Source organism: Triticum urartu, chromosome 5A (assembly GCF_056163025.1).
Source record: "Triticum urartu cultivar PI428250 chromosome 5A, HENAU_Tu73, whole genome shotgun sequence".
NCBI lineage: Eukaryota > Viridiplantae > Streptophyta > Magnoliopsida > Poales > Poaceae > Triticum > Triticum urartu.
The window spans coordinates 169,935,812-169,947,315 of NC_141877.1; the positions used below are offsets into that span (position 1 = coordinate 169,935,812).

Sequence of the window (11,504 nt, forward strand, 5' to 3'; positions counted from 1 at the left end):
TCAAATCGGAGTTCGGAGCGAAAAGTTGTGACCAAAACGGTGAAAGAGGCTGATGCTGAAATTTCAGGGAAAGTTTCTGGTTAGGCCGGAAGTTCCGGGGGTCGCAGAAAAAGTGCGGGGAGTCTGGGGTTTTTTGGGGTAAACTTTCTGCTTAGTCCGGAAGTTCCGGGGCTGGGATGGAAGTTTCGGGGAACGGAAGTTCCGGGGTCGTGGAATTTCTTCCGGGACGAACCCTAAATTCCAGATCTAAGAACGGGGGCGGAAAAACTCGATTTCCAAGGTCAAAATTGGGAAGATTTCATGGATAGAAATGGGGGAGAAGATGGTGAATGCTAGATCCACTTATAACACAGCGAATCCATGGATCAAAATCAACAAAACATCATCAAAACCAACAAATCACAAAAAAAAATTGGGGCTATTTTTGGTGGGGATTTTTGAATTTAGGACGAAATCAACAAAATTAGGCTAGCAAACAAAGAGGGGAGGCTCCGAAATCGTGATCAACGTGGCTCATGATACCAAGATGATGTAGGGTAGAACCCTAGAGGCCCGATCTTTCACGAAAGGAGCGGATCCCGCGAAGAACATGAAGAACATGAGGGGGAAAACGAGGGGAATCACGAGGGGGAACACGAGAGAAACACTCAAACCAACAAGTATGATCACACATGTGCTAGATCCTCGAAACACAAAGAGATACACGGTCCAAATCCAACAAAGCACGATACATAGGGTAGCCGGTTCTTCTCCGTAGAGGAGGTCTTGAATCCATAAGGGGATCTTCCCGTAAAGGGTTCTTGAATCCACGGGGGGATCTTCCCTTAGAAAGGGGGCTTGAATCCAAGGGGATCTTCTCCGAAGAGGCCGAGGTCTCTCGCAAGGAGGAGATCCGATATGGATGAGTGTAGCTCTATCTCTCAAATGAGCTATCACAATGCTACCCCTAACTAGGAGGAGGTGGGGGAGTATATATAGTGCTAGCCCACGAAGGGGTAAGTGAGAGGGGGGATACATGGGCCCTTGGCCCGAGTCTTTGCACGCAGGCAGGCCGGAAGTTCCGGGCTCCGGAAGTTCCGGGTAGGTTCTGGCCGGGTTCCGGGCTATCCAGAGAGTTGGCGCGCTCGGGGCTGGTCTGGACTCCGGGGCCAGAGGTTTCGGGAAGGTCGGAAGGTCCGGGGGCCGGAAGTTCCGGGCTTTCTAGAAGCTTGTCCTTGCTTCTCCTTCCTTCTCCTCTTCCATGCTTGGCCTTGGTCCTTGGATCCTCCATGGTTGTCTCGGTTGTACCTGAGTATATGCAAGGTCCATGCATGAGGTAGTAGCCATGTCTCATATGTGGAAAGTGACGGTTCGAAGAGGAGTGAGTTCACCTTGTGTCCAATGTCGTTTGGTCGAGGTCTCATCGTATGTCCTCTTGGTGCTTGGGGAGTAGTCGAAGTGTACATGGGGATGATCGTAGGATGCTCCGCATCAGGATTTGTCGGCACAGCGGGTGGTCTTGCTGGTCTTGTTTTACCATTGTCGAAATGTCTTGTAACCGAGATTCCGAGTCTGATCGGGTCTTCCTAGGAGAAGGAATATCCTTCGTTGACCGTGAGAGCTTGTGATGGGCTAAGTTGGGACACCCCTGAAGGGTTTTGAATTTTTGAAAGCCGTGCCCGCGGTTATGGGAAGATGGGAATTTGTTAATATCCGGTTGTATAGAACTTAACACTTAACTTAATTAAAATGCATCAACCGCGTGTGTAGCCATGATGGTCTCTTTCCAGCGGAGTCCGGGAAGTGAACACGGTCTCGTGTTATGTTTGAACGTAAGTAGTTTCAGGATCACTTCTAGTTCACGAACATGATTTGCCTTCTCTTCTCGCTCTCATTTGCGTAAGTTAGCCACCATATATGCTTAGTGCTTGCTGCAGCTCTACCTCACTACCTTTCCCTACCCATAAGCTTAAATAGTCTTGATCGCGAGGGTGTGAGATTGCTGAGTCCCCGTGACTCATAGATACTTCCAAAACCAGCTTGCAGGTGCCGATGATATCGTGCAGGTGACGCAACCGAGCTCAAGGAGGAGCTCGATGAAGATCGTGTTCGTTATGTTGTTCCGTTTCCAGTTGATCAGTAGTGGAGCCCAGTTGGGACGATCGGGGATCTAGCATTAGGGGTGGTCTTCTTTTATTTTGGTTCCGTAGTCGGACCTTGATTGAATTCTGGATGATGTAATGCTATTTTATGTATTGTGTGAAGTGGTGGTTGTAAGCCAACTCTTTATTCCTTTCTTATTCAGTACATGGGATGTGTAAAGATTACCCCTCTTGCGACATGCCTACTATGCGGTTATGCCTCTAAGTCGTGCTCTGACACGTGGGAGATATAGCCGCATCGTGGGTGTTACACTCGGCGCCCGCGACGCCCCTGGCGTCCCTGACCTCGACCACTCTGGCAGCTTCGCCCACCTCGCCCGCGACGGCCTCGCCCGCGGAAGTTTCGCCCGCCGCCTCGCCTGCGGCCTCCCCCATCGCGGCCTCGCCCGCCGCGGTCTCGGAGGAGGCGGGCTCTTCTTCGTCGTCGCCCATTTCCACTCCGGACCCGCTGCACCGCCCGATGACTCGCTCTCGGGCTGGCACTCTCCGATCGAGCACGCGGTACCCCAGCGATGAGTACCTTCTCGCTGCTTCTGTCTCTGAGCCGTCTCCTCTCCCATCGTCAGCTTGAGCCGCCCTTTGGGATCCTCATTGGCTCGCTGCGATGCAGGAAGAGTTCGATGCGCTCCAGCGGAACCGTACCTGGCAGCTCGTCCCTCGGCCGCCCCGTGCCAACATCATCACGGGCAGGTGGGTCTTTTGGCACAAGACTCGTCCGGATGGCACTCTCAAGCACTATAAAGCTCGCTGGGTGGTTCAGGGTTTTCGGCAACGCGCGGGCGTGGACTTCACCGACACATTGCCCCGGTTGTTAAACCGGGCACGATCCACGCCGTGTTCCAGCTAGCCGTGTCCCGAGCTTGGCCTGTGCATCAGTTGGATGTGTCCAACGCCTTCTTGCATGGCCACCTGGCTAAGCAGGTGTTCTGTGAGCAACCCACCGGCTTCGTCGACGCCACGCATCCAGATCATGTGTGCTTGCTCTCCCGTTCTCTCTACGGGTTGAAGCAGGCACCTCGGGCTTGGTACCAGCGCATCGCCGCCTTCCTGCAGACGCTCGGATTTACATCGACTCGCTCTGATGCGTCCCTCTTCGTGTATCATCACGGAGTTGGCACAGCCTACTTGCTGTTGTACGTCGATGACATCATTCTGACGGCATCCATTATCGCGCTCCTTCAGCGGCTCACTGCTCGTCTTCGTGATGAGTTTGCCCTGAAGGACTTGGGTCCTCTGCATTACTTCCTTGGCATTGAGGTCGTTCGGCGGCCAGATGGGTTCTTCCTGCATCAGCAGCGCTATGCCCATGAGCTTCTCGACCGAGCTGGCATGCTTAACTGCGAGCCCGCTCCCACGCCCGTCGACACCAAGGCCAAGGTTACCGCTTTGGAGGGTTCGCCTGCATCTGATGCAGCATTCTACCGCTCCATTGTCGGCGCCTTGCAATACCTGACCCTGATGCGTCCCGACTTGCAGTATGTTGTTCAGCAGGTCTGTCTTCACATGCATGCTCCGCGTGACTCTCACTAGACTCTGGTGAAGCATATCCTCCGATACATAAGTGACACCAGCCCTTGGGACTTACGCTGACGGCCTCCGCCTCCACCGACCTCGTCACCTACTCTGATGCGGACTGGGCCGGCTGCCCGGACACACGGCGCTCCACCTCGCGGTACTGCGTCTACCTTGGGTCGTCCCTGATCTCTTGGTCCTCCAAGCGACAGCCCACCGTCTCCCACTCGAGTGCCGAGGCTGAGTATCGAGCAGTGGCTAACGCCGTTGCTGAATGCTCTTGGCTCCGTCAGCTGCTCCAGTAGTTGCTTTGTGATGTTCACAAGGCCACGCTCGTCTACTGCGACAACGTCTCCGCCGTCTACCTCTCCGCCAACCCGGTCCACCATCGTCGAACAAAGCATATTGAGCTCGATATACACTTCGTTCGTGAGCAGGTGCCTCTTGGGCGCATCCAGGTCCTCCATGTCCCGACGGCACAGCAGTTCGTCGACGTCATGACCAAAGGACTGCCTACTTCTGTCTTCGAGGAGTTCAGGTCCAGTCTTTGTGTCTCCGGCGACGCTTCGACTGCGGGGGGTGTTGAATATATGATTTTGTGCATGTATATTGTATAGCCTGGCCCACCTCCTAGTCATTGTATAGTTGAGGTTGTGGCCCACCTTGTACTCCATATATATGTGTGTGCTTTGCACCGATCAATACATCGTGAAGCAATGCCAAACTCTCGTTTCCAACACCGCCGCGGACCCGACACGTCCAACTCGTCCGGCGCGCACCCGTACACGCGCCCGACGTGTTCGATGCATCGCCGCGGCTTATTGCCCAACAATCAAAGCCACTAAGTTTCAAACAAAATTAGATTTGGTTTGCTATTTTTTTCTAGTTTACTAGTGGGTGCAGATTGCCTGGGTGTAGCCACAACTTTTCCTAAAGGACGGGGCGGTAAATGCCATCAGAATGATGGTGTTGTGACCTAACATATCAGCATGTCCAAAAATGGATTTTATGAGTATAGTAGGCATACAAAAAATACAGTGAATCGTATAAGAATTTTCATTTACAACATTATCTTCCGGTAGACTTTTTACTCAGAACATGTGGTATATAAAAAACAATCAGGGGGACTGATTAGTGACTATAAATTTCCATATAGTACATACATATGATATATGTCGTTTGATAGATGAGTTGCCATCTTTTGAACATATCAAAAACTTCATATCTTAATTGAACCCGAGAAATTGGTTATAAATGATAGAGCAAAAAGTTAAGTATATGTTATTGGATAAGTGTCTGGTTGTTTATTCGTTTGATGCTCCTGCAGGCTCAGTAATTTGAATGACCGGAAGCTTTTAAAGATAACTAGTCAAAGCATATCTAGAAAATCAGGGATGAACAATCTGCAACGAGGGTGATCTGAATATGGCATGGCATATTTTTGGACTAAAATACGGCTATATTTCATCCACTGCAATATCAGTATGTGAGGTTTGCACCATCTTATTTTTCAAGATATTTTTTACACTACTGAGAGTTTGCAATGAAAATAAAAGGATCTAAAATAGTGGTAAATTCATATGTGGAAGTAAAATGTAAATTACAGCTGTTCTTACATGAACTATAAACCTGCCTAAGGTACAAATAGCATATCCAGAATCCATTTTTAGAAAAAGCATGAAATGGGAGTTACGATCCCTGTGAATGAGTAGTATGAAAAGTAGCTAGGCACACAACACAAGCAATATAACTTGGCACAGTTAGTCCAGGAACACAGAACATCGAAGATGCAGATCCAGATGCACATACAATATTCTTAGGGAAGGCAGAAAACATGCATGTCTAACTAGTCTCGGTGCATAGAAAACAGTGCCGTATCTCAGTCATGATTGAACCAAGGTATACGTAACAGGAACTGAAGCAGTAAACGAAAGCACTGCACTGTTTAGGATCACGAATCTGAAGCAAAACGTGAGATAAAATCATAATACTGCTGATATTTATTAAGTATTCCGAGACACAGACAGTAAAATAGTCGATTGCAATCGGCAGCTTATATATTTGGCTCAGGGACTTGCCGGGGGTGGCGGCACGTCACCTTCCACCCCCTCGGTGTCTATATCTATCTCTTGTGAGGCTTCGGGAGGAGCAGGATCGGCGGCAGGCATAGGCAGCATGGCAAGCTGGTCCAGTGCAGCCAAGATCACTTGGTGGGGCACTGGGGGAACAATCTGCATTTCTATGTCGAGCAGTGCTCCAACAGTTTCCAGCCTTTGCATAAGTGGGTCCGCATAAATTTGACCCTGTCTTAATGCCCAAGCCAATACGTCTGCTGGGTCTGGGTGTTGATCATCAACCGCTGGCACACTGGACAACGGACATTAATTAGGAATCGCAAATACCTGGTAAGTAAGAAAACAATGATGAAGAAGAAACTTGAGCATCCAGGGGCTAACCTGTTGACCTCAACGTTGGCGACATCAGGGAGTACACCCTCTGGATTACCAGCCGCACCAGCAGCACCGAGCTCTGGCTTACTTGGGGAATTATCCATCGCAAAGCTATATAATATGCATGGGATGGATCAAAAAATAAGTAAATCAAGCAGCAGGAATAAATAAGAACAAAAAGAAATCAAGGACACTTTGCGATAGGTAAATAACCTGGACAAGCCCGTGACGGAGACCAAAAGCTGGATGTTGCAGATCAAAGAGAGGAACACCAGTGTTGTAGCAGCTAATGCGCTAACGCTCTGTGGTCTCATGGAACTTTGCAAGGTTAGGGGTTCAGCTGGGTTGAGAAATGAAAGATGGAGATTTATACAGAAAATCAAGGTAGATTGTAAACGCATTTAAATGCAATTTCTAGTAGTACCAAATAAAGCACTTTATTTAGCACATTTAATACTGGTGGCATATATGTTCTAAATCCTCCTCACTGACACTGGGTGCTAGCTAGGCCATTTAATACAAAATATAATTTTCATACTTCATATAGCGATGGAACCTGCAGTTATATTTTCTACAAAGATCGCATGGTGGAGACGACTGTGGCGTTTTGGTGGCCGAGCTACCTGAAGGCCAAAATCTGTGCCATCTACTATAGCATTGCGATGTGTACTTTGTTTTTCTGTGGATATACGCTGGCTGTTAAATTGCAATACAATGGTCCCATGGGCTGCGGCGCTGCGATTGTACATGGGCCTCGGGTACACAGCGCTATGCATGCATGTCATGTGCCTGCTGGGCTGTTTTCAAACTTGGACATGTAGCTCGCGGTAGGTTGGGCTGGTGGGAAATTTTATATTTGTATTATGAACATGTGGCGCTACAGATAGATTTACTTTCACGCAGTGCAAAACTTTTTTTGTCTGGTCAGACCATTCATCGCCTTCGCGTGGTAGCTGGGCGAGCGACCGTTCGCCATGGATGGCCTGGAGTTCTTCTTTGAGGTAGCGGATTTAGGGCAAAATATTGCTGAGTCTCGCAATTTAATTTATGTTTCCCCTTGTAACACTTTCGAACAAAAAATGTGTTTAGCTTGTATTTGCCACCGGATTTTGCTGCCATTTCTTTGCCTGGTTTGTCTGCATCTTGTTGTTGGATCTGATTCTGATGAGATGATAATCTGGGATGTGTTGCAGTTTGGTTCCTAGTCCTAGGGTGGATGCCGCTGACATTTTGGGGGCTGAAATAGCTGTCGTGGAGTCCATTGTTGCTTTTATCCACGAATCTCGTTCGTCCTATGTTGATATTCAGGATCAAGAGATACTAGATTCATGAACCTCTCCAGAACATCATTTTTTTGTTTGAATGGTTCAAAACTAGCAAGTAGTGCGCGGCGGCACGCCGCGCCACTTGAACTAATTAGCTATTTATTATAATATTTGATAAGTCGGTCCAAGACCTTTTTTGGCAAGGTAGTTTATACAAAAAAAGATAGATCTATTTGGTACATAATAGGTAGGAGATTATGATAAAGTAGTTCATAAAAATGAAACAGTTCATCTAGTCGGCACATACATAGAAGAACTACAACACGTAGTAATATAGTAGATACTGGGCATAGAATTGGGAAGGTCTCGTTCTCTTCTTAAAAGAGTGATGTTGATCCTCCGATTGGGTTTGGGTGATGTGCGGCTGGGAGGCCGTGAGTGCGAGATTCGGAGACTCGTGGCAGCTGGGAGGCCTTCTATGAGCGCATTGAGCGGGAAGCGGGCACAGGATCCTCCCAGAGAGACAAATCTAGAGAACACTATGCAAAATATGTGCAAACCATCATTGTCCAGAAGGCCCGGCTAAAACGGCAACCGACCTGAAAATATAAACGTACAAAGAGGGCCACGGTCAAAGCGCCCACATGTACCTATCCATCACACACGTCATCCAAACATGAGCCGTAAAGCCATTGAGACCCTATGCAACTTGTATCTGGTGATCGTTTGGCTGGTGATAAGGGCATCTCCAGCCGTTGTGCCCCTAGGATTTCGGCCTTTTGGGAAGGCCCCGGCAAAAATTTTACACTGGAAACGAAGATTCTTCCAGCCATTCCTCATTCCAGCACTTCTTTCTCTTCTTTTCCCGTGCGCCATCTCTTCTTCCCCCGTACGCCCCTGCAACTCGCCGCGCCCGCACGCCCCTACAGCTCGTCCCGCGCGCGCCCGCTCGTCCCGTCGCGCCGGCCTGCTCGCCCTCCGCCGCCAAACTGCCTTCGAAGCCTCACGCGAGACCGCCTGGCCTCCACCACCGTCCCATCTTGCCCTGCTACATCCACGACCGTATCCCTGAGTCCCAGCTCGCGTTGACTCGAACGACGGCCGAGGCGTCTTCTGCGTTGAGCTACTTCACCCAGGCGCCACGGCCACGCGCGCCGCCTCTTCGGCGGCTACTCCTCGCCCGGCCACGCGCGCTCCTCCTCCGCCCCGGCCACGCGCGCTCCGGCCAGCGCCCGCCCCGGCCTCGCCAGCTCCCGCCAATGGCCTCCTCGAGCTCGCTGTATGGCGGCTCCAGCCAACGGCCTTCTCGAGCTCGCCCTGTGGCAGCTCCGGCACGCCCGGGCCGGCACGCGACGACCAGGGCGGCAGCGTGCAGTGCGCAGTGAGCAGAGGCCGCGCCTGCCCCGTGGCCGCGCGCGCCCGTGGCCGCCCCGGCCTTGCCTGCTCCAGCCTCGCCCGTCCCGGCCTTGCCAGCTCCGGCCACGGCCCCGCCTCGCCAGCTCCGGCCAGCGCCCGCCCCGACCGCGCACGGCGAGCTCCTGCCTCGCCCGCCCGTAGTACATGGAGAGTAGAACCAGGGAGAGAGGGAGTGTGGGCGTGGAGAAGAGAGAAGGAGTGTGCTGCACGTGGGTGGGCCTGGAGAAGAGAAAGGAGGAGAGAGAGGCTGGCAAGTGGGGCAGCGCCTGCAAAAAGCTAATGCCGGCGTCCCAGCTGCCCCCGGCGGGCTGGGTGCGTGGTGGGCGTGCCGACGCTAACTTTTGTTAAATCCGGCGTAAAACAACGTCTTGAGGCCCTGACTGGGGCATTTTTTACTCACCAGCGTCCAAAAAAGCGCCTGGGGGCTTCTTGGGGGCCTTAGTGGAGATGCCCTAACAGCATGCTATACTGGCAACTGGATATATGATATATTATGTGTCAATAGGAATATGATTGTATTTTAGAGACTGCCTTGGGCTTCATGACACGCACTACTAAAAATAGATACACACACAACCTACAGAAAGCCGAGTTCCACACACAATGCACTTGATATAGGATGAGTTTGCACTCCATACTGGGACCTCCTAATTTACTTTAAGAACTGACATTAAATAAAAATAATATACTTTTCTTCTCAGTACATGAATGCCAAAATAGATATTAATACTGCACCTACGATTGTAACTTCAGTTCCAAAGAAGTGATATCATTCCCACTTCCGGTTTGAAAAATTCAGAGCAATGCAGCGTGTATAAATTTGCATTGCATTCAGAGCAATAGCTACCTGCAAATGAAATTGATCTGAAGAAAGAACATCATTTCTTCACGACAGTCATTCAGAAAGTGTTTTTCGACAAAATATGTTTAGGGAGAGTGACATTCAAGACTGCTAGATGCTTACATGATCATCGATTCGAGGAGGCTGGTGTAGCTTCACTCAGTAAAAACAAAAAGATATTCCTAACAACTGCGGTTCTCATTCCGGTTACAATCAGCCTACAAAATCGGAACAACACTATGCAAAGAACCAGAGTGCCGACCAGAAGAGAAACAGGGACGGTACAGCACGGACATGTCAGATGCTTCTCTTAGTACATATAAAGGAACGGAGGGAGTAGATTATAAGATCACATTGCACAGGGAGCAGAGATCACCCCAGACCATCAGAACCGGAAACCAAAGACGGAAATAAAAAAATCGTCAGGTCACACTACTCGACTGCACAGCCGGTCAAATACCTGTAAAAAGGATTAAAACAAAATAAGAACCCAAATAAAGAACAGTCACATTTAAATAGAAAATAGCCCGTATTCACCACGAAAGGAACCAGCTGGTCGCTTTCCACGCCGAACTTCTTGCCATCGCCAGCGCGCTTAAATTGGAGGCATATCCAATGAAGAAACTACAAGACCATCCAAGGACAAAACAAAGAATCACCGATGAGGAACCATACTAAAACAGACACCACTAATGAAGCATTTTTCTTCAGAAAATCAGGACAGCATACCAAAAGCAGCAGCAAAATACCCACGAAGAAGGGGCGCCTCAGAGTCCCACGTCCGGAACAATCCCCGGCCACTTCAACGGACCGAAGAACGAACCTATGGTGGCCGACCAGAGCGTCGTTCAGCAGGCGAACCATATGAACTCCAAAAGGAATGAAAGCACAGGATACAAAGACAAGAAAGGCAGCATGCACCTGATTCGCTTCACAAACGCCTGTCAAAGCGGCAACCACCTAAAACAGAAGCAAGCAGCAGCGGCTGAAGCCCTATACAAAATAATATGGAGGGGCTCACCAGTGAGGACTAAAGACCGCACCCAAGGCGTTCGTGTAGCGGAAGGGGAGATGCAGACGGGGTCGGGGCATGATTTGGAAGATGAACTGCGCTCTGCTGATGACCCGCAGCAAACTGCCGGTGCTGCTGGAGCTGCACCTCGATCAGAAGCTGAGGCTGAGCCGGCCCCATGGCGGACGCCGGCGGTGGCCGGAAGGCCTCCCCCTCTCCGTCATGCTTCAACAGGCGCAACTCAGCATCGACCTCTCCCTCAAGGGGCCCTACATCTCCACCGCGTTTGCGCCGATGGCGAACGTCCTGGCCGACGTCGCCGGAGTCGCGATTAGAGAGGAGAGGCGCCGACTGCCCCTGAAAGTCACCGACGGCAACGGTGTGGACGACCCTCTTGAGAGGGCTGGCCTGCTCCTCATCGCCGCCGAGCTGCTCCAACCCTAGCTCGATGAACGACGTCGCGCAGGGGCTGGCCGGCGACCAGGTTGAGGAGGATGGGGGTGCGCGCCCGTGCAGAGATGGAGGAGAGGGAGCAGCGGCCAGCCGGCGACCAGGTTGGGGAGGATGGGGGTGCGCGCCCATGCAGAGATGGAGGAGAGGAGGCAGCGGCGGGGTAGTGCTGGGTTGGGAAAGAGAATGGTCGGATGATTTCTTGCGGGGGCGTGAATGAACACCAGGCAAACAAGTACTTATAGACAGACAAAAGAAAAGAAAAAAATGAAAATGAAGCCGCCCAGAAAAGCCTAGAAGGCAACGTGTCAATTGATGAACTGCTAGTCAATGGCTTGTGAGACAAACATAGGGACGTGTCAATTGGTGAACTGCTAGTCAATGGCTTGTGAGACAAACATGGGGACATGCATGGTC

At 50.7% G+C, this 11,504-nt stretch overlaps 1 protein-coding gene across 7 annotated transcripts; it reads right to left on the reverse strand.

The window, feature by feature from the left end:
* Positions 1-5,630: 5,630 nt before the first annotated feature.
* Positions 5,631-11,296, reverse strand: LOC125555853 (uncharacterized). 7 transcript variants are annotated; one of them, XM_087525747.1, is made up of 7 exons: positions 10,669-11,296; positions 10,547-10,585; positions 10,355-10,448; positions 10,163-10,249; positions 6,317-10,085; positions 6,110-6,214; positions 5,631-6,020 (listed from the first exon to the last, which is right to left on the reverse strand). In XM_087525747.1, the coding sequence occupies exons 5-7, from the start codon at positions 6,502-6,504 to the stop codon at positions 5,720-5,722; spliced, it is 594 nt and encodes a 197-aa protein (XP_087381873.1). In that variant the 5' UTR covers positions 6,505-10,085; positions 10,163-10,249; positions 10,355-10,448; positions 10,547-10,585; positions 10,669-11,296; the 3' UTR covers positions 5,631-5,719. The 7 variants fall into 7 exon arrangements, with proteins under 7 accessions (XP_087381873.1, XP_087381872.1, XP_087381874.1 ...); XM_087525746.1 differs by having other exon boundaries at positions 10,355-10,585; XM_087525748.1 differs by lacking the exon at positions 10,547-10,585 and having other exon boundaries at positions 10,647-11,296.
* Between the last annotated feature and the right edge of the window lie 208 nt (positions 11,297-11,504).